Genomic DNA, 26,721 nt, shown 5'->3' with positions numbered 1-26,721 from the left:
TGGACAATTTCTACATGAGTGACTATCTGGCTGCTTCTCTAAACATTACGCTTTCTTACGCCCCCGTGGATATCTGCCCACAGACTGCACACAGACATGCAGACATGGACACACACACACACACACACACACACACAGATCAATCCACCCAGAATAAAAAAACTTTGAATCATCTGACATATTACTCACAGGCTACAGGCTAAAAACTGTTTGTTGCTACATGTTACTATTGGTTACTCTGACAGTTGCATCACATCCAAGCTCCTCGCCAAGTGAGGGTGTACGAAGAACAATAATAAGTACAGATTTCTTCCCATTACTTCTGAGCTATTCTGAAATGGTCATCTACAGCCTGGGCGTATGATGTGTGTGTGCACTACCCAGTCATTAATCAACTATAACCAACTTATGTGCGTACAGTCTCACTTAAATAAGTCTGTATTGGATTAGTTTTTAAAGTCCTTGTTCTCTTGTGCCAGACTTGGGTGTGCAGACAGAGCTCACAGCTGAAAGGACAACACATTTATGGAATAATAAAGGCTGGGTGGGTAAAAGATCTTTATTAAACAGCAGAGCTCCAGGAACACACAAGAGTTATTGAATAAGTCCCAGTGAATGACAGTGGTGAGGTTCACTTTGCATTAATCACAGACTGAAAGCAGCTACACATATTCACATGAGCGCTGCACTGCAGGTTTAATATTACATTTCACAATTTTTATTATAGGGAGCTCAGATAAGATACAATAAGAGACGTCTGCGTCCAAGATGCTTATTGTGCCTGTACACAGTAAAATAATAATAGTACAAACTATATACTATACAATACGTATTTATACACTTTGAATATTGATTTTAGAACATCTCGCCAAAATCCTGCAGTTGGAAAATTTGCTGGCAAACAGAGATGTTGATTACTGTGTCCTCTACTAGTGTCCTCCTGATGGCAGGTTTGGCAACATACACAGAGACATAAAATGTACATGAGTGCCAAAATGTATAAATGACAATACTAAAATAAAATAAAGTAGAACAACAGTGAGTATGATATGGTTTCATATGAGGTATAAAAACAATAGAAAAGTAGGAACTGATAATACTGAACAATGACAATCCCTGGATACATGATACATAATAATTTAGTTTAAACTACCTGGTGATATAATGAAGGAGCCAATCGCAGAAGTGGCTCTTTTGTCTTGACTGACAGAGAAAGACTGTGTGATGAAAAGTGACATTACAAAATGAAAAAAAAAAAAAACTGTCGCTGGTAAAAATGAAATCGTCGAACTACAAATCTGGGGAAAAGGACATTTTGAAATAGAAACTGGTAGATCATATATATGAAAAGTAAAGGTCAAGATATTCTGAGAAAAAATTGTAATATTATGAGAAATAATCCTCCTAATCCTAATGTTTCTATGATAAAGTAAAACAATTTCAAAATTAAAGTTATTAGAAGCTGTGGACGAACTGAAATCATCTTGTTCCAACAGTGACAACATTTAATATTGAAGGATTAAAAAGAAATAAACTCAAACATGATTTAAAACATTTAAAACACCACAACTTCATTTTCACCTTGAATTATAAATGAAAAATGTTTGTTCTTGAAGTCAGATTGTTCTTCTATCCCCTCCACACATGGAATAAAACCTTTATTATACAGTTTGCTGAGTGAACTCTCCACATGTCTGCAGCTCTTTGTTTTTTTTTTTTTAGTTTTAATTCTTGCAGGGTAGCATCCAGTGTTTCGGAGTGATCTGGAGGTGAGTTATATGTGAATCAGACCACTTGGGGGACTCCCAGCTCCAGGCCGGGAGGAGGAGCCTGGGTGGAGGAAGTGGCTCCGCAGCTTGGATCTGTGTGTGTGTGAGTGTGTGTGTGAATGTGTGTGTGAATGTGTGTGTGTTACCTCCATGGTGAGAGTGTCGCAAACCACTGGATTGTTCGCCGACACGCGAAAAGGCGTCCTGGAGCTGAAGGCTTGAACCACCAGCGGCACCTCCACCTCCGCCTCCACCTCCACCTCCATCTTTGCTCGGTACAGGTTGAGGCGGTGCAGCCGGTCCAGAAGCGAGCATTATGCATTCAGACTGCAGGCTGCTATGGGCAGAGCGGTAATGGTGGGCAGGGGACCGACAGGGGCCGGGGTTCTCGTCCTGTCGATTCTCATCATCCTCACCGAGGAAGGCTGCCGAGCGCAGAAAGGTTGGTGCCTCGCAGCTGCGCTGACAACTGCAGCAGCAGCCGAAGGGCGGCGTGCGGCCATGCTGGGTTAAAGTGCGAACACAGCTTTTGTTTTAATGCTTAAAAGATGCGTTTAAGGCACGGTCGCATTGTTATTGTCCGCCTGAGTTGAACCTACCTTACATGGCCGTGTGTACGTGGAGTTCCGCTTGGTTTACACCGCTTGCCACCGCCCGTCATGGTGTATCTGGTGTGGTGAAACCAGGCAAACCGGTTCTAAAAAAACTGACTTTATGTAGCAATAACTGCTGTTTGGTGGTTAAGTTGCTTGCGGGATTAACACGGGGTTTTATGTGATTTGTTAAAAGTTAAACTCCACAGTATGTTGTTTATTTCAGGTTCCCTACGAGCGTGCTAACTTTTAAATCGCCAGATTTTTAAACGGAGTCTGGTTTGGAGTTTACTGTGTAGGAGACAACAGCACATTTGGGAGCTTGTGGCCTTGTTTGTCGCTCCAGGTAGCCTTACGTTTGACTTTACCGTGAATTTACCACATCAGCCACGACAATCCCAATATGTTTTGCTTGGTGCCTGTTTATTTTACACCATATTGTGAACAAATACGAGTATTTAATGGGTTTTCAGAGCCTGCACAGCCAGCCTCAGGTGGTCAGAGGTTGGGGGTGGGGTAGCAGTGGGGGTATGACTGTAAACACGTGGGCACGGTTTGTCAAAACCCCAAATCTACCATGAATCATCTCTTGGCGATCATTTCATTGCCCCCAGTAGGTCTGATGATGAAATTTCTGACTGAATCAAGTTGTATTCTGGTTTGTATTTGAGAGTGAGGATTAACTTCAGGAGGGTAAATGTGAACACAAATGCATGTTGTTGAGTATTTGTGAGTCAGACTGAGGGAAGCGGCTTTGTTTTTGTCCTGCTCATCTGGACAGTGTCCACTGAGAGGCTCTTATATAACCCCAGAACATCCACTTAGCACCATGAAGCGTGACTGTGGAGTGTTATCTCAGAGCCACGAGTCCGCAGCATCAACACACACCACGTCTCTGCTCTCTGACAGCTCAGACGACACACACTAATCTGCCTTTTTAAAAAGTCTGGTGGCCTGATGTTCACAGGATGTATTTCGATATTTGTTAAGTTGTGTTGAAAGTCACGTCTGTGGAGTTGGACTGCCAAAAAAAAAACCCCAAATAAAATCAGATCGCTGCTTCTGCTGTGTCATGTTTTGGTCAGAGTTGGGTTTTGTTCGCTGCAGGACACCAGAAGATTTGATTGTGTGTAAAACCCCAAAGCCAACTTCTCCTCTGAACCTAATTCCAAAACCCTAAAATCATTTGACAGATTCAATGTAGAGGCGTGTTAATTGTTTGGTCTTTAAAACGGCCTGGTGTCTTAAAATGTCGCCTTTTGTTAGACTGATTACTCAAAGATGGTCAAACTAAAGCTGCTATTCCTTAAATCTAGAGAATATTTTGCATTTTTGTTTGATAAATAACTTAAGTGACGCATCACTTGGTAGAATAGTCACTGATTAATTTGCTGTTGATTGCTAAATTGCAAAATTTTCAGCGTTAGTCCGAAGCGATTTCACTGATCTTCCCCCACATTCTTGCTCAGTTTGGGGTTCGGTGTCTTGCTCAAGGACGCTGCAAAATGTGGGCAGGAGTTGAACCCTCTTTCATAATTTATAGCCTCATATCACCTCAGCTACATTTCGCCCAGATCAACAGATTGAGAGGCCTTTTTTAGTGACAGCCAGTTTCATTTATACTGTTGTTAACCTGTTGTTCTAACCTGCAGAAAGAAACTTGAACAAACATACAAAGTACACACGAGGAGGAAAACTAGTAATGTTCATATATATTTCACTGCCCAGTCCTTTGCTGTGTGTGCTAAATGAAACCAGTGTCACTAATGTAGCATTTGTAGATGTGCTAGAACAAACATATTTGCTCTCCGGTAGATCCCTCACAGCAGATGGCAATCCGTGGTGTTTGTCTGACACACGTTCAAAAAGGATTCAAAAATGAGCCCATATCTGTGTGACCTAATTATCACTGTGATTGTGAGATACCAAATAATATGGATTCATACATTCATGGCTCCTACAGAGACATTTGAAATATAAGTGTGGTGTTAACTTCTTATTCTCAAAAAATCCAACTAAAAAAACGATGAAATGAGTCTGTCTTGTAATTTCTGCCTCTCTTAGTCAGCCTGCAGCGTTCAGTGTAGAAAACATACACATGTTTGAATGTGTTACAAATACATGGTGTCATTCTTAAAAAAAGAGTCCTTAAAACAGATGGACACTGTAGTTTTAGCGAAAGTAATGAAGTAAAAGCAGCGGTGCCTTTCATGCATTCACTCAAAATGAGCCCACGGTCATCGTGATGAAGGTTCATCTCACTTAGTGCAACACTGTGGCTCAATTATGTGTCTTTAATAGTTTTTGACAGCAATTGAGCTCTATGGCACAGACAGTATATATCAGACTTTGGCTACACAGACACTGCCTGCTGACAGGGTGATGTAATTGTTGGTTTTGGTCTTTAAATGGGACTCATTGATGTCTGTGCTTTGTTACCAGCACCCCTTTTCCTTCTTTCTGACGCTGTGTTTGTGCCGTCCTGCAGGTGATGGCTGTGGCCCCAGCGTGCTCGGCCCCAGCAGCGGGACCCTGTCCTCTCTGGGTTACCCTGGGACGTACCCTAACCACACGGTGTGCGAGTGGGAGATCAGCGTGCCGCACGGCAACAGGATCCACTTTCGCTTTGCCGAGCTGGACATAGAGGACAGCGACTGCCAGGTCAACTACCTCCGCCTCTACAACGGCATGGGACCTGAGAGGAGTGAGATCGGTGAGCGTGACGAGCAGACACACAGCAGTGAAAGTGTCGTCGGCGAAGCCCTTTTCGTCTTAATATTGAGGCATCAGAAGAGCTTGTAGGAATTATTACCACTTTTAAAAAAAGAGTATCCCATGTGACCACTCTCTGTGATGACAGTTCATAACAAACACAAATGCTGTTTCCTCCAGCGACAACACATCATACAGACTAGTTCTTTTCAAGCACAACCTGACCTTTAGTGTTTGATGAGTCCAGATAAGGGCCTGTTCATTATCTTATTTTAACTTGCTAGCATTAGCTCTCAATTAGCCGGAGGAAACCGGAGAATGTGTTAACATGCTCTGCAGTGACGTCTTTATTGTGAAACCTCTGTTACAGACAGCTGGTCAGTATTGAGTCTTTTCAGTGACCCCAAGCATTTTAAACCAAAGAGCATTTTAATCTTTTCAAAGACAACTGACTGCTGAAGAGTCCATATCTTAACAAACAGCCTACTGATCAGCTGGGGAAGCAAGTGTATTGATGGTACTGTTATTATTTTCAGTATTAGTTATCATTAGTGTTATCTTTGAGTTCACCTAATTGATTTTTAGTGGCCCATAAGCTTATTGGTAGAAGACTTTTCAAACGCCATGGAGTAGAGTGTTTTTATTTTAATGGTTAAACATGAACATATTTTGGTTACAAGGGAAAAGACAGTCATTGCTGTGTCCTTTTGTTTTGCTTTCACTGTCACACTTTCTCTGTCTGATGTATTTTTTATTTTACATGATTTTCAACAAGTCAAGTTGCTGCAGAAAGTCGACAATGCCAGGTTACTCAAGTTCATGTAAACGCAGCGACGGTCGATGCATCGGTCACATGATTCGCCTACAGTCACGGCTGGTCTCATGCCAGAGTGCCGCCGGCACACTTTTCATGAGTTTCAAGCAAAGAAAATTAATCTAAATAATATGAAACCTACAGACATGCAGTTAAATGCAAAAGAAGCTGTGGCTGAGGAATTAAACTGGTGCTGTAAAATGACGCCCCCTTAGATAGTTTAGGATGTGAGGAAATCTCCCTCCAGTCTGTTTCTAGGTGATTTGAATGAAATGAATATGACACAATTTTCAGTTTCAGGTGAATCCAAAATGGTTTCTTGAAATGCTCTGGGCTTTAAAGCACCCACCAAGTTATCTTATTTGTTGTCCACTCTGTGTTAAGATCTAATATAGTCCATGTTTTTATCATGGATTTGTTGTTAGAAATGTTAAACAGGCTTGTGTAGCTGACCACAACGTCCTCGTCTTGTATCTCTTGCGTCTTTAACAGTGAAGTACTGCGGTTTGGGCCTGAAGATCAAAGAGCCGATCGAGTCCACTGGCTACCAGGTCACCGTCCAGTTCATGAGTGGGACCCACCACACTGGACGTGGATTCTACCTGTCCTACTCCACCACTGAACACACAGGTAACAAGCTCTCAGTTCACTCACTCGTCTGTGTGTCATCTGTGGATCATCAGTGGGCCCCAACCTGCGCGGGGGTGGGAGGGGGGTCATGTGATAAAGGTGTATCAGGCTGGAATGTGTGTGTGTTGATTGAGTCACAGTCTGAAGTGAGTCCCGTTTACAGCTGTTTTATTCTGCACCACCTCCATAGTTGGAAGTGTTCTGCAGTAATTAGATCGTGATGGAAAGACTCGTAAAGTCGTGCCACTGTGCAGGCTGAGGATTTCAGTTTTATGATTTTGGAGATTTCAAATGTTTTGACAGTGACCCCTTCGTACGCGCGTTCAGTAACATGCGTGTACTTTAGGCTGTAGGTCTAATTCATGTGGTGGTATTATGTTGGCTAGAGGTGAAAAGCATTAGATCATTAAAGAAACACTAGCAGGCTAACGTTTGCTAATTAGCACTGAGCACTAAGTAGTTCTGCAGGTCTTTGGTCATAAAAGGAAAAACCTTGGGCAAAGTCAAATTAGGGAAATCTAATCATCACCAAAGTCAGCAGGATTAATCATCTGGGGACCATGAATTTCTGTAGAAAAGTTAATGCCAGTCCGTCCAACAGTTGAGATAATTCAGTCCGGACAGAAGTGGTGCAGCAGCTGACTGACTGATGGTCCAACATGGCCACCCAGAGTGTAAACTCTGTGTTCTCTATACATGTGGGTCTCTTTGCATTGACTGGATTATGGAAAGGCTTGGATCAGGCCTGACTGTCCTCAGGTCCCTTTTTGAAAATTACTGCATGATCGTTGGGTTTAAGGAGGTTTTCCATCGGTTCGTCTTTGATCGCATCCAAGCTTTTGGACCACTGAGGATCTGTAATCCATATTTCAGGAAACCCAACATGATGTTTTTATAGAATTAAATGATATTCTCTGTTTTGTCGATGGGTCTGGTCCAGCGCGTCGTGCATGCATGTCATTGGCAACATATCTTATTGGACCAAAGATTTACATTTGTCATCATCCTGTAGGCAAACGGAGTTAATAAAAATAAAAAAAGAGTAATGGCCAAAGATGACTCGAGTTGAAAGGAGAACTGTGTCTCCAGTTTTGCGGTAACGATGCTGGAGGCCAAATGAGAGGAGCGCACCACATGCCATTTACGATGTGGTGTTTGCTCACCATTGAGTGTGCCTTTCAACACACAGAGGAGATAAAGAGCTGCCCTGTTGTGAACGGTAGATTCAGCCACATATCTGGCACTGTGCACAGACATCATGGTAGTGGCTATCAGTCATCCTCTCAAATTAGTGTTTTTTTTCCCTTTTAAATGCGAGAACAGACGGTGTTGGATAGACAGACAGTCAAGTGGCACCAGCAGATGTGCGTATAGCTTTATAAAACTGATTTCTCAGCAGTCGGTGTGTCCGAGTCTGGATTTTGTCACTGGCGTTTTACAGTGCCAGTTTCCTCTTTTATCTGATCAAAGAATAAGTCAAAAAGACCTTTTCTTCTGACCAAGAACTCTCCACCAAACGTGTGCACATGGCAGCCTGACAACTGATGGTTTAGACATAATCAGCAACAGATTCTGAGGTCTAAAATCGGTGCATTTTCTCTTTAAGTAAGAATGTTGTTTGTGAGTACTGTGTGATCGTAGTTTTAGACGGATGTGCCGCGTCCTGTGGAACATTCATTTTCAGTGACTTCTGATAAATGGATAATTGAAGCCACAAGAGGATGAAGGCAGTGGCGTGTGTGCAGGAGGGTAATAATTTCTGTCTTAAGTGGTCACGTTGGTGCGACTGAATCACAGCAGAAAGCAAACAAAGCCGTCAATGCACCCGACCAGATTTTCCCCCAAAGAACTGATGCGTGTTCTTCTTGTCATCTAACCAATCGTGTATTCGAGCGTGGGAGGACCGTTTGCACAGCTAACTAGGTCAGTCTCCATGGCGACCTGCATGGTTGGGGTATTTGTCAGTTTGAGTCACTGGTTGGTTTACCAGATAAATGTTGGTTTTTTTTTGACAATGTGGTCAAAACTCAGCGACACTGACCACCACCACGGCCTCCACATAGACTTCCCAGCAGGCCACAGCGTCCTGTTGGACATATGTGGCGTGTCTCATCACTGAAACACTTGTCATCATACACACACACACACACACACGCAGCCACACACACGTTTTTGTGCTTGGAGTTGAGTTGAAATATAAAGTCAGTAGTTTGTGCTCAAATGCATAAAATTTCACTTAATCCAGCATTTCAAATGTGGATATGTGCTTGTTTTCTTAATCATGTACAAAACTAAAGTGAATGTTTGACTTTTGAACAGTCTAGATAAGTAAACACAGACTCACACTGGGCTCAGTGTCCTAATACTTTATGGAGCAAACAATGAATCAGATTTAGGATTCATGTTGAAAGCAACAATTCTTTATTATTGATTATTCTGTGATTTATCTTTTTGAAAGCTGAATAACCGTTTAGTCTATCAAGTATCAAAAACTGAAAGCTCGTCTTCAAATGTTTTGTCAGACCAACCTTCAGTTTAAAAACCAGAAAAAGCAGAAAATTCTCACATCTGAGAACCTGGAACCAGTCAACTTTTTACATTTTTACATTGAATTATTAAAAAAAAAAAAAAAAGAATGGATTATCAGAATATTATTATTTTGCTGATGAAGTGAACTTTGATTGACTAATTGATTTGACATCATTTCAGCTGGAGAATGTAATTAGAACTGAAAGGATCAGTCGCTCGACAGAAAATTATGATATATATGAAAAAAAAAAATCACTAGCAAAACTAGTTGTCAAACCAGCTGTTGTTCCAGCCTCATCATTTTCTATTATCTTCACTGAATGTTTTTGGACTATTGTTGGTTATTATATTATATTTGCCTCTAATCTTCTTTAAATCGAGTCAAATTGTAAAATCCTTCTTTGGGACAAACTGGCTGATTTCCTTCTCTCATGCTTTGCGTGCGTATCACACTAGATAAGGACATACGTGACTTACGTGGAAAAGGCTGGCGGTTGTGACCTGTCCCCAGAGAGAGAAACAGAAAGAGAAAGGGGTGATGGGGTAGCTGGAGCGTGCAGAGAAACCTGCTCTGACTCTGTTTGTTTGCCTTCACAGATCTAATCACCTGCCTGGACAAAGGAAGTGATTTCCCCGAGGCAGAGTTCAGGTAACTGACGTCTGCTTTGTGTGGATGTTTGTGTTGTGTCCACGTATTCATCGTGTCCCTCTCTCCTCAGTAAATACTGTCCGGCAGGCTGCTTGACATCTACCGAAGAGGTTTCTGGAACTATACCCAATGGATACAGAGAGGTGAGTCCCTACAGTACACGTGTGCATGCTCATGTTTCCTTCCTGTGTTGGTCACTGTCCTCAGCATGGCGCCCAGCGGTCTCCTGCTGTTTGGTCACCATCCCCGCTGTTACGCCACAGGACCCACCAGACCATCAGCGTTTGCTTACTCATGCTTTTATGGCCTTGCTCCATTATTTCTGTCATTTAGCGCTTACCCGTTACTGTGCTGCAAGTCTGCACATCTTCCTCACTGAGTCAGTAAAGAGAAAACCCTCTTCCTTGCCCCCCCCCGCTCCTTGGTATGCGAGTCCAGGACTGATGACCTCACAGCACCCCCGCCGCGCGTGAAGTCATGGGCGCCGAGTCTCTGGCTGATGACCTCATGCTCTGGGCTTGGGGTTTGTTGAAGCTGGGAGGGATGGGGGAGGGAGGGAGGGAGGGGTGTTGCAGGCCGATGGGAGGACAGGGAGGGGCGTCGGGGTGTGCTTGAGGGAGTGAGGTGCCCCACAGGAACAGAGGAGGGGAAGGGTCAGCGGGTGAAAGGGAGGTGAGATAATAGTTTGGCTGAAAATAATAAGCCTCTAATCCAGTCCAGCTGCAGGAGGGTGCTGAGCAGAGCCGTGCGGCCAGTGTGTGTTCAAAAAGCTGGAGAGTGAGTCAGTGTGAGAGAGAAGTGGGAGAAAACCTGTGTGTGTGCACGCCTGGTTCTTTTTTTTTTTCTTCTTCTATATGTTCACATGATCCATTGATGTGTGTGTGTGTGTGTGTGTGTGTGTGTGTGTGTGTGTGTGTGTGTGTGTGTGTGTGTGTGTGTGTGTGTGTGTGTGTGTGTGTGTGTGTGTGTGTGTGTGTGTGTGTGTGTGTGTGTGTGTGTGTGTGTGTGTGTGTGTGTGTGTGTGTGTGTGTGTGTGTGTCACTAGGCTGTGATATTATGGTGGTCACTTCAGTCTATCACACAGGGATCAGCTGCCCCACCCAGACCAGACCCTGCAGTTTCTTGCTGTGATCCGTGTACTGATTTGGGTTTATATATTTCCACATCTTACTTATCATACGTGTGTGTGTGTGTGTGTGTGTGTGTGTGTGTGTGTGTGTCTCATTCTTGTGTGTGTTAGTGTGGTTTCCTCTGTTGGAGGCAACATGCGGCGGTTTGGAGCTTTGCTTTGTGTTTGTGTTAGTGGTTCGGTGTGGCGCTCTTTAGGATGTGGTGTGTGTTTTTGGGAAGTTTAAGAGTCACAGGGCGAGTGTGGACCGCTTGTGGCAGCGTTTGACTTCCGTGTGTGTGTGTGTGTGTGTGTGTGTGCTTGTCCCTCTGTGGGTCACCAGAGCTTTCCCACAATCTTGTCAGCTGTGAATTCCAGTGTGGGTCTTTTCCAGTAATAAAATTCCACCTCACTCCGCCAGCTGTTCCTGTGAAGGAGCTTGTGACCAGAGTGTTATCGCGTTTTGCCCGTTTCTCAGTGATGTGGCGGCAGGTTTGGACAGGAATGCCGCCGGCAGTGAATCATTACCGCCACTGGCCCTCGGTATCCTCTCTACAGAGAGGTGACATCGCTCTGACTCATTTATCTGCCGCCGTCTGAAGGTTAAGCGCCTGTTCTCTGTGGGTGCAGAGACAGACTGGACTTCCTGTTCCTGCTGTAAACCTGAACAGTTTTCAGTGGTACTAAACAGTTTGGTATCTGCGGTCCTGTTTAATTGAGAATCACTACGTATATAAACACATATTCACATGCACCCACCTCCAGTTCTGATTCCCTCCACAAACGTTTATGTGCCAAATATCTTAACCCGAAAAGTTCCTACTCCTGAGGTAGTCTTTGTAGAGTTAGGAGCTGGCTGACATTTGATTTTGTGTATACATGCTACCTTAAGATGACGGCAACCTGATCCATGTTTGATTATTGAGGCTGATACTGATGTAGATATCTGGGCATTAAAAAAAAATGGTAATAAGTAAACAACAATGTTAGTACGGATCCCCTAGATTTGTTTTTTTAAAGAATTATGGCCAAGGTACGTACTAAAAAGGACATTTTACAGGTGAAAAATCCAGTCAGAGTTCTGATACATAAACCGTTACCAGTTAGTCTGCAATAAGCTTCTAACAGCAGATTTGTTGTTGTGACTCTAAAGACCATCAGACAAGAAACCAGCTCATTACATACTAATTAAAGTACTGTATTTAATGACATCAATGCAAAAGGAGTCCTAATCATTGATTTAAAACATTCCTCAAAAGGGTCTGAGACCCACCTGTATGCTTTAAGATGTTTTTAACAGCATTACAGTGCTCACTGAAGCACACAACTAACCAGAAAACACCTAATTGTGATCGTCTGGCTGATCTCTCTCTCTCTCTCTCTCTCTCTCTCTCTCTCTCTCTCTCTCTCTCTCTCTCTCTCTCTCTCTCTCTCTCTCTCTCTCTCTCTCTCTCTCTCTCTCTCTGTCTCTACCTCTCTACCTCTTTGTGTCTCATACAGTCACATACAAGTAAATTACAAAGACAAACACACTGACTGTATTTTGCTCATGCAAAAATAGTGTTTTAAACAAAGCCAAGGCGTTTAATCTGTTATTAGTCTAATCTTCACAGTTCATCAGGCGTGGTGGAAACTGGCTTCAGTCACTGCCACTGTTCGTCCTAATGGTAAAAGGAAAGCGCATAACCAGTATCTTTTAAATCTCATCTTTCCTTCTTTTTTTTATTCTGCAGTCCTCTCCTCTGTGTGTGGCAGCCATCCATGCAGGTGTGGTGTCCAACGCTGTGGGAGGGAGGATCAGCGTGGTCAGCAGCAAAGGCATCCCTCACTATGAGGCCACACTGGCTAACAATGTCACTTCCACTGGGTGAGAGCTGCAGGCACTACAGCACACAAACCTGCTTCACCCTGTTCTCTGTCTACTTTGGCTTTATGGCCTTGTTACTTAAAGGATAACTCTGGTATTTTTAAACCTGAGCCCTATTTTTATTTTACACATTTGGGATTCAAAATGACTGGAAGGTACAAAAACGTTTGGAACTGGTCCAGTAGATTGCCTCTGCCTGCAGCCGATAATCAGCGGCGAACAAGTTACAATGACTGTAATGCAATCCTCCAGGGCAAATACACCACATCAAAGAACGTCCACTAGAAGTACTTGTTTTTGACACACAGGCTCAGATTGTTGTTCAAAGTGTCTGACAACATTACAGAAAGGATCTCAAGAGAAATACACCTTTTAGTTTAACCAGAAATAGACATTTTATCGCTCAGTTCAAAGCCACCAGACTCCATTGACCAAAACTCTTAATTTTACACAGGAGTTTTTGGTCCCTTGTAGTTAATTTGTGTCACAGTGCAGCTTTGTTTGTTCACAGAGCTAGTTTGGATCCAACACCATAGTTGTGTAACACACAATAAACAAACAAGCTTAACCATTCAGGGCAGCAACAGACCACCAACTCCTGCGTACTATGAGGTAAAATCACTGTTTTTTTCAATGGAATCTGGTGGGTTGAACAGCATCATACAATGGCCGTTTCTGGTCAAACAAAAGCGATCTTATGGATCTATCTCTGCAGTGATCCTTTCCGTAATGCTATCAGACACTTCGAATAATAATCTGAGCCTATCTGTGGCAACTTTTACTAGACATACTTTGGCCTGCTCCAGTTGCCCTGAAGGATTACATAGCAGCCATTAGAGCCCATTTGTTGCCTGTTTACGGCTGCCAGCTGAGGTGGACTACTGGATCAGTTCCAGCACATACCAGTCATTTCATACCCAAAACATGCAAAAATAATAAAATTGGATCATAAAGATATTGTTTGCCGTGCATACATCATGGCTTATTGTTTTCAGTCAAGTTTTCTGTCTAAATAGGTAAAAATGATGATCCTCAGATCCACTAACGAATGTTTGCTAAATGCTCTAATCCTACATTTCTCTCCTCAGAGGAACTTTGTCGAACAGCCTCTTCACCTTCAGAACTAACGGTGAGTTTTCTTTGTTTCTTTTTCCTGAAGCATCATCAAGCAGAAGTCCTGTTAATGTAATTATGACCATTGGCATATGTAATTTTAATTGAGTGAAAAACTTGCCATGTCTGTTATTTTTATTGGTCTGCAGCACAACATCTGGAGTGAATTACCTTCTCTTTTTACACATGCTCACAGCTCCAACTTAATTTCTGTTATCATCTACCTAAAAATCTCCAATTAATTTGAAGGAATTGCATACAAATGTTTAAAAACACAGTATAAAGACCTCCTAAGTCTCATTCTGTTACATGGCTCCTCTGTGCTTGCAGGCTGCTATGGAACGCTGGGTTTAGAGTCTGGCGGTGTTGCGGACATTCAGCTCTCTGCCTCGTCTGTGTGGGAGTGGAACAACATCATTGGTCAGCACAGTGTGTGGGCGCCACCAGGGGCACGGCTGAAAAAGGCGGGCCTGCCCTGGGCGCCTTCTCAGAACGACCAGCAGCAGTGGCTGCAGGTCGATCTGAAGAGGGAGAAGAGGATCACAGGTACACGACTACATACATTCACATACAACCACAAACTCCCTGAAGTTACTACATGCTAAAATCATACATTTAACCTTCCTTGACAGTTCTTAGCCGCGTTAGATTGGTCTAGACTGAAATATCTCAGCAACTACTGGATGTATTGTCATGACATTTTGTGCAGATATCAACGGCGCCCAGAGAACCGATCTGTCTGACTTTGAACAGCTATTGCACAGACTGCCTTTTAAATTTGGTACAAACCATCAAATTCCCCTCAGGGTGCATTGCTATCACTTCGTTGATCCTCTGACTTTTCATCACCAGGTCCAGATTTTAATGTCTCCAATACTAATGACAAAATAACAACATTACCCATCAACCTCAGCTGCACCTTGTGTGTAATGCAAAGCACATCCTCACAGAACCATTAGCTTAGACCCTTGGTCATGTTTAAACTTCTAAGTGGAGCCACCTGCACATCATCCTCTTCTTTCTGCTGCTAGGTATCACCACGACTGGCTCTACCCTAAGAGAATACCAGTACTACGTGTCAGCATACCGGGTCCTGTACAGTAGCGACGGCCAGCAGTGGCACATCTACAGGGAAGCTAATTCTACACAAGGCAAGGTAATACAAGCCCCGAATCAATAAACCCTGCTCGCTCAGCTACTGCGTCAGTGCCTTTTATTTATTTATTTTCCTTCAAATTAGTGCAAATGGACAAAAATGTCACTTTAGAAGGCTGCAGGGAGACATACTTGAACTGTTTCCATAGCAACTGATATTGACTAAGAGATGTTTATGGCAGGAAATGAGGGCAGTCAGTGGTTTGAGCAAAGTGCTGTGGTAGACAAGGCAGGACACTTGAGCATTAATAATGAATGGATATGGATTTAGTGGCTGGGTTGTTAGACTGGAACTGCTGTCTACGAGCTGCTCTCTGCTGGGATTCTCACAGGCTCTTATTGTGTGGCAGAAAGCAGTTATTAGCTTGCCAAGTTGGGAAATAATGAGCTTATGGCTTATAGTGCGTTTGTTCACAGCCTCAAACAAGAATTGCTCGGCTGAATTGTTTTTCTTCTAAACTACTACTACTGGGATATGGTGGGTTTAAATCTGTGGCACAAATAAGAGAGCTTGTTCTTATTTTCTGGTAGATTTTCCAAGGCAACATCAACTACCTGCACGAGGTGAGGAATAACTTCATTCCTCCAATTGAGGCCCGGTTCGTGAGGATAAATCCAACTCTATGGCACCAGAGAATCTCGCTCAAGTTGGAGCTTCTCGGCTGCCAAATTCCAGGTAGGTAGAGATGGTTGACTAACATTTATTAACCTGACGCGTCAGATGGTTTGTCACACAGAACCATCTGGGAAGTCGTCCGTACAAACTGCTTGTAAAGGGGCAGGCACATTTTGGATGAACCATCTTTCTATCAACGAGACAGGCTAACATCAATGACGCCACGTCAATCACGTCAACAAGCCACATAATGTAGTTAAAACTGATTCAGAAGCCTCTCTGGAGAAGAAAAACTCTCCAGTTCAGATCAGACCGGTGCTTTAGCAGCACTAACACTGTGTTAACCTCTTTAGGAACTGCTGTTTTTGTTTTTGTCACACCTAAACCCCGCCCCCGTTTATGCTGATTGGTCCGAACCGCTGTGGTTCTGCTACAAGCTCATAACTTGAACCCTTGCAAGGTTTAAATGTTGTCCTCTAAAGTCTTTTTTTTTTTTTTTTTTATGACAGCGAGGCGGAAGACAGAGCCGAGGTCAAGGATGTCGCCACCCGCCCATCGTACTCCCCCTCCTGCGGGTACAAAGCGCCCACCTCACCTTGGCCAAACCACACACACCCCTGATATCAGAAACACTACGATGCCTCCTCACACTGGTAAAGGTGCGTCTGATTTTTATTTATTTATTTATTTAATAAGCTTCTTTGATCCCAAATGGAGATGCTGGTGGTCATCTGGTGTTCACTGTTGTATTTCTGCTCTTAGATGTGGCGTTGACGGCAGTTCTGGTGCCTGTGTTGGTCACCGTTCTGACTGCTCTCATCTTGATTTTGGTTTGTGCTTGGCACTGGAGGAACAGGTATGTGTTTTCACTAGCATGTAAAGAAAAAAAAATCCCCTCTGAAAACTTAAGTCCATGGCTGCATTTTCCTCTCTTCATAGGAAAAAGAGCTCTGAAGGAACATACGATCTCCCTCACTGGGATCGCACCGGTATGTAACACGTAGCATGTAGCAGCACAGGCTGATAGGTCTCTATGTCTTTTGTATGAGGTGCAACTCACTGTGCATCTTGTTGTTCTTCTGCTGCAGACTGGTGGAAAAGCATGAAGCAGCTGCTGCCCTCCAAGATTGTAGAGACCGAGGATTCGGTTCGGTACAGCAGCCCCGATGTGAGCCGGCGAGGTGCCGTACCCCGACTACATGCTGAACCTGCAGGTAAACACTGCTCAACGTGGTGACTGTTCAAGACGCAGAGTGCTCTCACTGCCAGTTATGCGTATGAGATGAACCCAGTGTTTCTGTGTTCTATTAAAAAGGCACTTCAGTGGAGTTAATCATCAAAAAACAGTTTAGTGTTTGTCAGAAACTTTTTTTTTTTCAACTTTCTTTTTATTATTACTTATTTTTACATGGAACAAACAGGAATATAACAGTGGGGATAGCAGACAGGGTCGGTACAGGTTCAACATAATATTACTTCATGAATTTGGTCATTTTTAAAGTGTAATCAAAAGCTGAGCCTCAGGGACACATTAATTTGTCCGTCGTATTCATCAACGTCCTTGGCAGTCGCAGAAAAAAAATATCAGTTTTACAAAGTTATAGAACAAAACATCTGTACAGGACAGAACAAGTATTTTCACTATCTTAGACTCATGTGAGAGTTCCAAGGTTCCCAGTACCTCTCAAACTTAGCACTGGCATATCTCAGAGAGAAGGTCAGACGCTCCATAATATAAATCTCCCCAATGATCTCTTTCCATTCTGAAATAGTTGGAGGCTCCTTACTGAGCCATTTTCTAGTTATTGCTTTTTTGCAACTAGCTAATAGAATTTGTATTAAGTACCTATCTTGTTTCTTCATGCTTGTTGGTAAATTCCCTAGATACATAAGACTGAGAGAGCAGTTTATAGCTGAGCCTAGAATTGGTCTGATTTCTTTTAGCACATTTCCCCAAAACAGTGAAAGCGCAGGACACTCGCAAAAAAATGGAAATGTCCCGCAGATGTATTGCCACACATCCTCCAACAGTAACCAAGCTCAGGTCTGTTAGTCTGGGAACTTGTGATCTTGGGAGTAATAAAAAATCTTAGGATATTTTTCCAAGTAAATTCTCTCCACAGACCTGACAGAAATATTTTTTTTACAATGTGCGGTTTTCTTTTCCAGAGTTATCATAGCATTCTCCCTTTAATGTAGCATTACAGCCACCAACAGCTGTATACAGCGTTGCATGAAAATAAGAAATGCTTCGGTCAAATTTTTTTATTTTTTTTTTTACCTCAGTTAGCATTGAAAAGTCAAAGTACAGTCAGACTTTGGTATTTGCAGCAAATACAAAATGCATTTTTTAAATATTAGAAGCTTTTTCTCTCTTTTCAGAATATGCTCAGCCTCTGGTGAGTGGCGTTACGACATTAGGTGCCCGGTCAACCTTTAAACCAGACGAGGGGCCCGACCCAGGATACTCAGATCCTGACCTGTACGACGCTCCCATCTCACCAGACGTGTACCACGCCTACGCAGAGCCCCTGCCAGCCTCGGGATCTGAATACGCTACGCCCATTGTGGTCGATATGGGTTGCCACCCGTCAGGAGGCTCCTCTCTGAACCAGCCCTCCACAGTATGTAGTTTCATGGGTGCCGGGCCGGCCTCCCTGCTCAGCCGGACTGACAGCAGCCAGTCGGGGAGGTCGGCTTACGATACACCCAAGAATGCCACTGGACAGGTCACGCCCACGGAGGATCTGACCTATCAGGTACCTCAGAGTAGCACTCAGAAGCCAACGGGACAAAGCTGAAGAGTCTGGATGCACATGGCCTTAATCTGCCCCTCAGTGCCAACCCAATGGACAAAGATGGAGGGTTGCGGAAGGAGGAAGAGGAGGTGTGAACCTGTGAGCCCTGGAGCCCGGGCCCCGAGTCTTGAATGAACACTACCTTAGCTTTAGATTCATCCGGAGATGTCTGTATTTCCTAAATGTTTCTGCATGGCCACAGTCTGCTCGTGTAGTGCCATTACAGTCCTATCACTGAAACCACAAAGATGAATGTGCTTGTGCCACGTGCGAGAGGCGGAGACGGATGGATGGACGAAAAGGAGAAAGCTGACTACTATTTGATAAAGACTTTGTCCCTGTTCTGTGATCCTCAGTAGTTCTTGCATTCTGTGAAACTGTGATTTCCATTATTTCGTTGTTTTTCTGTTACGTACTGAACCAGGTTCAGCTGAAATGTGCCTGATGATTTCCAATCAAATCTAAGGGTTCTCTTACTGAATTAATTACATGTTGCTTTAAGTGCCCCACATCCAAGGTCAAAGAACTCCTCCTCTCTAGAGAAACTCTAGTTTTCCATGGTACGTTTTGTCTTACTTTGTTTAAAAAGCATGACTTGAAATTGTGTATAGTTCTAGTTAATTCCATTACTGCAAACCTGTCAAAACTCTCAGATGATTTACTGATATTTATTTTTATTTCACATCCTGCTGATGAGGAGAAACTCTTACTAAAAACAGCCCACCGCTGCCTTCACAGATCAAAGAGTTGTGGTTGCACTGTTGCAGACACCTTAATGACAATAAGGAGTTTTTGACAAACCTTACAAGACGTGTGTGTCAACTTGAAAAGGCTGATGGGGAGGATTGAACCAGTGAATTAATTATTATTATTTTTTTTTTATCATACTGAAGACCAAATGTTGCCTTTTCCTGTGTTCATGCAATGTTAATTCACAACAGAACAAACTTCTACAATAGTGCCAACAAACAAGTTTAGCCAAATAGACATTAAATCAGTCTTAATGTAGGGAAACAGTTTTTTTAAAGGCCTAGTTAGAGAAGTCCTTGCGTAAACAGGTACAGAGAAAAGAGGTAGATGGATAAATCTGTTACAGCTGATTGAGTTTCCTGAACGTTTAGATTTTATTTGTGCATCATGGTGATTGTCTTGTGTTGAAATGGGTGTTTGATTTGTCCTAATGCATTTTAGTGTGACTTGTTTCCTTCCTTGTATCTATGTGCATCGACATCCGTGTGTGTGGTAAGCTGTGTCAATATTTCAGTCCTGCGTGTTTGTGTTTTTTTTTTTTTGTTTTTGTTTTTGTGGACTGGTTTTGATACGGCTCATAGTTGTAGTAGGATGACGTGTTCGTCAGTCGTCGTCTGTAGCACCGGTAGACTGCATTCCTCTCCCGTGGTACTAATCTGACCAAACGCTCTGTAGCAAGAGCGCAGACGGAGAACGATGGAACGAGCTGCTTAATAACACAAAACGGCAACCTCACCTTTGGGAAGGTGTTGTTCACACACAGCTGTGCCACCAATCGTGCTTTGATTATGCTCAATAACCAAAGCAGTCGACATACAGAGTTTTGGTGCTCCCTGGTCACAGAGGGATTGTGTGTATGTGGCTCTCACTGATTGTATATAGAGAAATAAAGAGTTTTTTAAAAAAAGAAAATACTTTATTACAGCCTTCATCTGTCGTCAAAGCAACAAGATATTACAGGCCAGAACAGATACAGTGCAAATGGTTGACGTCTGTTTGCTTTGCTTCTACACGTACAGTCTGTGTAGCTGACTGACAGTTACCCACTTTTATACAATTATACTTCAAGTACAGCAGGTTACAGTTAGAATATTAAGCATCTCTTGTCTGATCACAAAGAAGTTCTTACAGTGTTTAATCTTCAGTCATGCTAACAACATAACGACACCAACTCATTTTCACTCGGCTGGATGGATTGGCATGAAATTTCACAGATGTTCATGGATCTCAAACAATGACACACATTCACATCCCCCTCGAGATGAATTGTAAATGCTTTGGGGGATTCCCTGACTTTCCCTCTAGTGCCATCATTCTTATGATACAAAAATAAACAGAACATTAACTAAATGGTGTGTATTTAAAAAAAAAAAAAAAAAAAAGTTTAACCAGTAAAATTAACAAAGCTTGAAGCCTGTGCGAACACGAGATCGACATCATCACAATGAAAGCTGTTAACACATGTGGGTCATTTGGTTGATGGGAAAATAATTTTCCAGATGTCAAATTTAATTCTTCACTGGTTTGCCAACACATGCTGCTGGAGTATTGTACCAACTGGATGTTCCTTTTTGAATACATTCAACTTCCAGCCTTCATTTGTAATGTTCTTAGCATTTCAGATTTGTTGTCTCTTAGAAATGGCTCCTAAGCAGCACGTTAATTAGTACTTTTCAGCTGCTTGTGGGTTTTTCACAACTTCACTCCTCAGCGTCCCAGAGCACATCTTACCCCTCACTCCTCCATGTTCTTCCCATTCCTCCCAAACTTCCACCAGACCACCGTGAGGATGATGGCGATCAGCAGGATCAGGCTGCTGGTAACTAGGAAGGCAATGGGCAGGAAATGGTTCTGACCTCCAAACCAGGTCAGCGTGGTCAGCACCACTTCCTTTCTGCCTCGGAAGTACTGCACAGGGAAGTCTGGAAAGGCAGAGGTCAAGGCTGAAAATAGGTGATCACAGAGAGAAGTTCGACGGAAAATAGCCGGTATGTGGTCTTAAAATAGTCCCTGTCCATATGCCTGTGTGTAGCTGTTCAACAACAGATAAGACAAAGGAAACAAACGCGCACAATGGGACACAATCAACCTACTTTAAGCCTTGTTCACATGAAAACAGAGCAGTGAGAGGATACTGTAGGATATCTTGATGTTGTAATGTCCTGCTGGGAGGCCGTTAGTAAAGGGCTCGTCGGCTCGGTATAAAACCCCATAGAGCTTCTTGAAGTTGGGGAAGGCCGCCTCTCTCATCCATATGATCAGGTCGTCATTGATGAAGCCGTTGTTGGTCGGGTCGTGGACATCAAACTCATACACAGGCCTCTGCCAGTACAACGGCTTGGCTGTGCCTGTGTAGAAATCACATATCAGGCCGAGTGAATGACACTTGAGACAGTGCAGTTCTGACTGAAAACTGAAACACTGTTTACCTTTAAACACTTCAGCCAGCGTCAAGTTGTCAGTCTTTGGGTTGCGGAACTTGATGTTTTTGTCCGTGTACCAGGTGATGCCTGTCCGCAGGAGGGGGACCGCAACTGGAGGACTACCGTAGGCGTGATAGGTCAGAGTGAAGGAGTCTGGGAGAACACAGGTGGGTGAAGAGGCCAGTGAGAGGAAAGTGGAGGCTGAAGTGTGATGATTGGTGATGTGTGCCGTGAGTGGTGCTTTACCATTGAAGATACTGTTGGCCACGGCACCACAGGGGGCAATGGGGAGTCCATTCTGGTCTGTTGTGAATGGCTGGCAGTATGAACTGGGGCTCTGGTCAGGAAGGCAAGGTTATAGGAGAGCAGTGAGGAGCCGTTCTGCTGCATCAACACTACTTTTACTTTAGATTCTTTTAAGTACACTTTGCTGTTAAAATGTTAAAACATTCCTTTGCTCTTCGTACTTTGACTTTAGTAAGACTTTCAAAGTGTTTTTACATTGTAGTACTGCTATTTTAACTTAACTAAAAGACCTGATTTTTAATCCACCACTGCATCAAAGGTGAATAAAGCACTACTGCAGTTTCAAACAAGCTATCTGGGGACAAAGGGGGGCATTTATTGCAGTACTTCATGTCAGCATAAAATAATGTCTACATAAAATACTGGTATTGTCCCATTAATTTTATTATTATAAATCAATGCAAAATATTGTATAGCTACCTTCAAGTTTTTCTTCCTGCCAACCATCTGTGCATCATCTCTGGAGTCCATGTATCTGCGGAGGTTCTGGTGGAAGTTTCGGAGGCCGTAGTAGAAAAAGACATCCCCCTGGATCAGCAGCCGAATACAGAACAACAACATAAGTGTGCAAGCAGACACTTCCTAGGCTGAATTCTGCTTGTTGAATACTGAAATCTGCATGTGGGATATTGAGTGTGAAAGTGTATTGTTTACTGTGACATGTAGGCGTTAATACAATGACAAAATGGTCTGAGCTCAGGATCCACTTACAAGCTTTATTAGAACCTTCAACTACAAGTGCCCCACTTGTATCTCTGGAAAGCTTTCAAGTGGACCTCAAGTTGAGACCTTTCACACTATGTTGTCACACCTCGAGATTGTTACCTTGAATGCTTTCTCAATAGAAAACACCACAGTGCAGCTGCAGGTTTGTGCTGCATTGCTCACATTTTTACGCTTTTCAAAGCATATATTACATGTCCCGGCCTCTGTGTAGTCCAGCTGAGGAGACAGGAGAGAGTTTGTTAAAGAGTAGAATAAACTGTTCATAAACTTTGAGTTTACCTTGGACCTTTCCTGTCACTCCCTTTTTTATTGCACACAATATCTCTCGCAACCTCGGTCACTCTCACACACACATTCACACTGTGCATTTTACTAGAAAAAAAATTCAAATATATATCTATATATACACACACATACATACATATACAAACTACTAAATACACAAGTGCAATTTTCAGAAACAGGCGCACACTCACCTTTATTTCCTGTGTGCTCTGCACTATGAGAAGCAGCCATACTCCCAGGAGCATACATATCAGAGCCATAAAGTAGAAGAATGGCAGCACGGTGCTAGCTGTTAGCATAGGTGACCAGGCAGGTAGCCTCTGCTGTTTGAAAGCCGAGTTGTCTGGCCTCCGAGCCAACGGCCCGGACTTGCCCGTGGTTTTTCCCATGAGAGGGACCTTCGGTTTGGGGACAGAAGAGGAACTGCAGAGCCGAACAGTGTGACAGAGAAGTCGCTGCTCTGCCTTCTCTTCCTGTTCTTTATTCAGCGATATCTCTCTCTACACACACACACACACACACACACAAAACTCTGCTTGCCAAGAGATTTTCCCAGCAGGCCTTGCAGGGCGGGGAAGACCGTTGTGGCCTGTTACTTATTAACCACCATCCTTTACTTAACTACCTCTTTCTGTTTTTTCCAGTATTCTTTGTGGTTATGTTTTGTTCTTCTTTGCTGCTTCCTTCCTACGAGACAAACATGTTTCTGTTTATCACACCAGAATGACACATTGGAGTGTTTAATATCTTTACTCTTATTTGCTGTGGGGGGTAATCTGCAGGTTCTGAAGCCCCTTTATGCTGCTTTAACATGCTTTATCAAAGGATGTTACGATACACGGGACTTCCTAGTGAGCAAGTAAACACATGACCTCACATTCTCAGTGGGAGGGACTTCCCAAGGTCAGCCTAAACAAACAGGAGGATGCTGGTTTCATTCTGAGTCCGTTTATTCAAATCATCACACTGGGACATGGCGTTGGACTACAAGAGTGAACAAACAACATCGCGCATTTGACACGGCCACTGAAAATAGTCCAAGCACAGCGCAGATTTCACGCTGACACAAAGGGAAAACAAACAGGATGAGGCCCCTTCAACACGTTGGGAGGAACATCAGTATGTAGCTCTAAACACTGAGGCGTCCTGTGGATTATCAGCACAAAGCAAAGTTTACGACGTGCAGTTAAAACAGTCCAATTTTGACTCTGTCTTCTTTACAACCATTCAGGATACCGCTCTCCAGCAGCTTCATAAAGTCCAGCTTGATCTGAAATAGACACGCACATGATGTTTAACAGACATGTGCAGTTACTAGAAAAAAAAGATTCTCCCCAGACAGGTTTTAAGACAGGAAAAAATACTCTGCTTTGAATTATGATGCGCAGATGAATGTGAAATCAGTCCTCTAGTGTCAAACTCTGCACAACATCTTTTTTACATTGATGGTCAAACATCCCAGTCAAGGAACAAAAGGAAAACACGTTCATGAGTGAAAGGGGACTTTAAATATCCTAAAAAAAAACATGCATTGTGATTAGTCAAAACAAGCTAATTGTCTTTTAAGCCCAGCAGGGGGCAGTAGCTCACCTCGGGAATGTCCAGCATCCTTCGGAGCTTCTGGTCCCTCCAGTTCCAGTCCAGCACCAGGTATTTCAACGCCTGCAAGTTCAGACCCTCTGGAAACAAAAAAAAAGAAGAGTTTCCTCACAATAAAAAGATCCCAAACGCTTTGAAGTTCAGGACTGTCGTGTCCTCACATACTCACCTCTCTCAATGAGAGCACTGATCCTGCCGGGCGTCCCCACTCCAATGTGAGTCACGCCCTTCTGTAGCAGCTTCACCTGCTCCTCTATCTGTACAAAAACAACACAAAGAGAACTGTTGAAGCTCAAAAACAACTCACTGTGTACACTGTGTACAACTCAAACTGCATGCATCACAATGAACATGTCAGCTCTGCTACCTTGATATGTTTCGCAAAAAGTTTTATTGCTTTGGCTTCACCCTTGAAGGTTGTCAGCTGTCTGGGAATAACACAGAACAAACAGCACTCATGTGAACACAATTAAAAATGATGAAATGTAAGAAATGTATCAGACATCACTGGTGTGTCGCTTACTTGATGAGCTCAATGGTTCGCAGAGCAGAGCTGCAGACGATGAGCAGAACCACAGAACTATTTTCCGTATGCTGCTTTTGAATCTTCGACCACTTGGGACAAACTGGGAATAGCAAGCAAAAGAGGATGTAAAAGCAAGTTGGGCGTTAAAAAGTAACGGCTTACAGAAGATCTTAGTTTAGATCACCTCTCACCCTGCTTTAGATATGAGGAGAGGCTGTGCGTCATGTCGTTGCTGGTCAGGAAGCAGGAGTCTGGAAGTTGCGGGAGTGCAGAAGGTGACTTTGGTAAATCAGCAGACCAGCAGGTACTGACCGGACGTAAAGGTTAAAGGGGGCTTGCCCTGACTCACCCAATTTCAGCTCATCCTGCTCGACCACAGAGAGCTTGTCCGAGAAGTACTTTGTCACCATGTTCTGCAGGTCTGCCGGACAGCCCGGCTTTGGCTCCGAAGACGACAAGACATCTGTAATCGTCTTCTTCTTCTTCTGGTAAACAAAATACAATCACACACAATAAAAGCCACAGGCTGTTAGACGTTCACAAACTGCCACTGAACAACTGTCTGCTGTCCCTCTTTGCAAACAGCAGGTGTCCCCACACTCACCTTCCTCTTTTTTTTGAGTTTAGCTGACTTCTCACCCTCAGTCTCTGTCTTCGGAGGAGAGATGCACTCTTTCTGTAAAACAAAAAAATAAAAACATGCAGAGCACACTATTCAGGTCAAGTGTTTTTAAAGCATTTTAAATAGTGAACTCAGGATAATAAGCCTGAATAAATCTCAGGGGTAAATGAGTTCCTTAAATCAGACATAAGAAGTTCAAACAGGTTTATTTATAACCATGTGTTATATGTAGTGTATTGAGTCCAACATGCTATGACCAAATCAAAAGATCTACGATATACAGTCTGCGATTAATGACCATTTCCACAATCAATTAATCAGACTATTACTGTCTCGATTTTTCAATTGGTCTATTTAATGATTCCAGTTTCCCAGAGCACAGAGTGAAATGAACAAATGTCTTATTTAGTCCAATCAGACCTTATGTCACATATATTCTGTGACATAAATGATATAAAACGGAAAAAAACTACAGGTTCCCGATTAATATCCTGCTGATCAACAAATCAATTAACAGAATGACATCATGACAGTTCCAACAGAGTGGATACTGCAAAAACCTTGTGATGAGCAGCTTTAGCACAGGAAGGGTACAACATCACGATACCTGTTCATTTTTTTTCTTCTTCTTGGCTTTCACTGTTTTCTGTGCTATCCCCTTCCTCTTCTCTGGTTTAGCCTCTGTTTTTGGTGTTTCTGTTGGCTGCCTCTCTTGTTGTGTCTCCTCCTCTGGCTCAGATGCATCTGGGAGAAAAAGAGGGACCAGTTTCTTCATTATGAGTCTGGATTTATGGGCTTACTTGCAACTGGGAGTAGTGCAAGATAATGAAACTGTTGAGATGAGAAGATGTGGCAACACAGAGCTGAGAACGCTTCAGCCAAAATCAGGCTTTGCTATTCACAGACATGCCTAACCACCATCTTAGAGATAAACACACTTCTCATGGATACAAGCTTACCGAGCTAGAACATGTTTCCATAGTTTGACCCCTGAACTAGAGATTTGGCATTTGCACATTATGTCTCAGACTGTTCAGGCTGCTCATCAGGTGTCAGTGTGTCTCCAGGCAGCACATTTCAGTCACTTCAGAAAAGCTGGAATACACAAACTTTCCCTGAGCTAACAACAAT

General features: G+C 43.1%; 3 protein-coding genes across 5 annotated transcripts in view; 1 reads left to right on the top strand and 2 right to left on the bottom strand.

The window, feature by feature from the left end:
* The first annotated feature begins 1,896 nt into the window (after nucleotides 1-1,896).
* Nucleotides 1,897-19,069, top strand: dcbld2 (discoidin, CUB and LCCL domain containing 2). The gene is made up of 15 exons (XM_070837641.1): nucleotides 1,897-2,211; nucleotides 4,851-5,075; nucleotides 6,381-6,518; nucleotides 9,645-9,696; nucleotides 9,767-9,839; nucleotides 12,538-12,671; nucleotides 13,760-13,800; nucleotides 14,115-14,330; nucleotides 14,816-14,940; nucleotides 15,471-15,615; nucleotides 16,065-16,214; nucleotides 16,318-16,411; nucleotides 16,495-16,544; nucleotides 16,644-16,769; nucleotides 17,938-19,069. The coding sequence occupies exons 1-15, from the start codon at nucleotides 2,109-2,111 to the stop codon at nucleotides 18,354-18,356; spliced, it is 2,091 nt and encodes a 696-aa protein (XP_070693742.1). The 5' UTR covers nucleotides 1,897-2,108; the 3' UTR covers nucleotides 18,357-19,069.
* A 1,586-nt stretch (nucleotides 19,070-20,655) lies between these two features.
* Nucleotides 20,656-23,367, bottom strand: tmem30c (transmembrane protein 30C). Its single transcript, XM_070837647.1, has 7 exons — nucleotides 23,035-23,367; nucleotides 22,658-22,774; nucleotides 22,253-22,360; nucleotides 21,773-21,863; nucleotides 21,533-21,679; nucleotides 21,239-21,451; nucleotides 20,656-21,025 (listed from the first exon to the last, which is right to left on the bottom strand). Exons 1-7 carry the CDS (start codon nucleotides 23,230-23,232, stop codon nucleotides 20,838-20,840), a joined length of 1,062 nt encoding a protein of 353 aa, XP_070693748.1. The 5' UTR covers nucleotides 23,233-23,367; the 3' UTR covers nucleotides 20,656-20,837.
* A 408-nt stretch (nucleotides 23,368-23,775) lies between these two features.
* The window catches only part of cmss1 (cms1 ribosomal small subunit homolog), a 29,586-nt gene continuing 26,640 nt past the window's right edge, over nucleotides 23,776-26,721 (bottom strand). For 2 of the 3 annotated variants that reach the window (XM_070837649.1, XM_070837651.1), the window contains exons 2-10: nucleotides 26,198-26,334; nucleotides 25,573-25,644; nucleotides 25,318-25,453; nucleotides 25,160-25,219; nucleotides 24,966-25,068; nucleotides 24,810-24,870; nucleotides 24,612-24,699; nucleotides 24,434-24,522; nucleotides 23,776-24,113 (exon numbers count right to left, since the gene is read on the bottom strand). In XM_070837649.1, the coding sequence (XP_070693750.1) occupies nucleotides 24,030-24,113; nucleotides 24,434-24,522; nucleotides 24,612-24,699; nucleotides 24,810-24,870; nucleotides 24,966-25,068; nucleotides 25,160-25,219; nucleotides 25,318-25,453; nucleotides 25,573-25,644; nucleotides 26,198-26,334 (830 nt within the window). In that variant the 3' untranslated portion in view covers nucleotides 23,776-24,029. The remainder of the gene's footprint in view (nucleotides 24,114-24,433; nucleotides 24,523-24,611; nucleotides 24,700-24,809; nucleotides 24,871-24,965; nucleotides 25,069-25,159; nucleotides 25,220-25,317; nucleotides 25,454-25,572; nucleotides 25,645-26,197; nucleotides 26,335-26,721) is intronic. The other variant, XM_070837650.1, reaches the window with a different exon arrangement.

The sequence above is a fragment of the Pempheris klunzingeri genome, chromosome 10, assembly GCF_042242105.1.
Source record: "Pempheris klunzingeri isolate RE-2024b chromosome 10, fPemKlu1.hap1, whole genome shotgun sequence".
Lineage (NCBI taxonomy): Eukaryota > Metazoa > Chordata > Actinopteri > Acropomatiformes > Pempheridae > Pempheris > Pempheris klunzingeri.
The sequence above is the reverse complement of the archived record's forward strand: the minus strand, read 5'-3'. Positions and strand labels throughout refer to the sequence as shown.

What these genes read in the sequence shown, in the direction of transcription:
- dcbld2 (XM_070837641.1), top strand. Translation starts at nt 2,109, where the DNA reads ATGGGCAGAGCGGTAATGGTGGGCAGGGGACCGACAGGGGCCGGGGTT. An exon ending in TTCCCCGAGGCAGAGTTCAG is followed by an intron (nt 9,697 to 9,766) that starts GTAACTGACGTC and finishes CTCTCTCCTCAG; the next exon opens with TAAATACTGTCCGGCAGGCT. An exon ending in ACTACATGCTGAACCTGCAG is followed by an intron (nt 16,770 to 17,937) that starts GTAAACACTGCT and finishes CTCTCTTTTCAG; the next exon opens with AATATGCTCAGCCTCTGGTG.
- tmem30c (XM_070837647.1), bottom strand. Translation starts at nt 23,232, where the DNA reads ATGGGAAAAACCACGGGCAAGTCCGGGCCGTTGGCTCGGAGGCCAGAC. An exon ending in GGCCAACAGTATCTTCAATG is followed by an intron (nt 21,680 to 21,772) that starts GTAAAGCACCAC and finishes GTGTTCTCCCAG; the next exon opens with ACTCCTTCACTCTGACCTAT. An exon ending in CAACATCAAGATATCCTACA is followed by an intron (nt 21,026 to 21,238) that starts GTATCCTCTCAC and finishes CTGCCTTTCCAG; the next exon opens with ACTTCCCTGTGCAGTACTTC.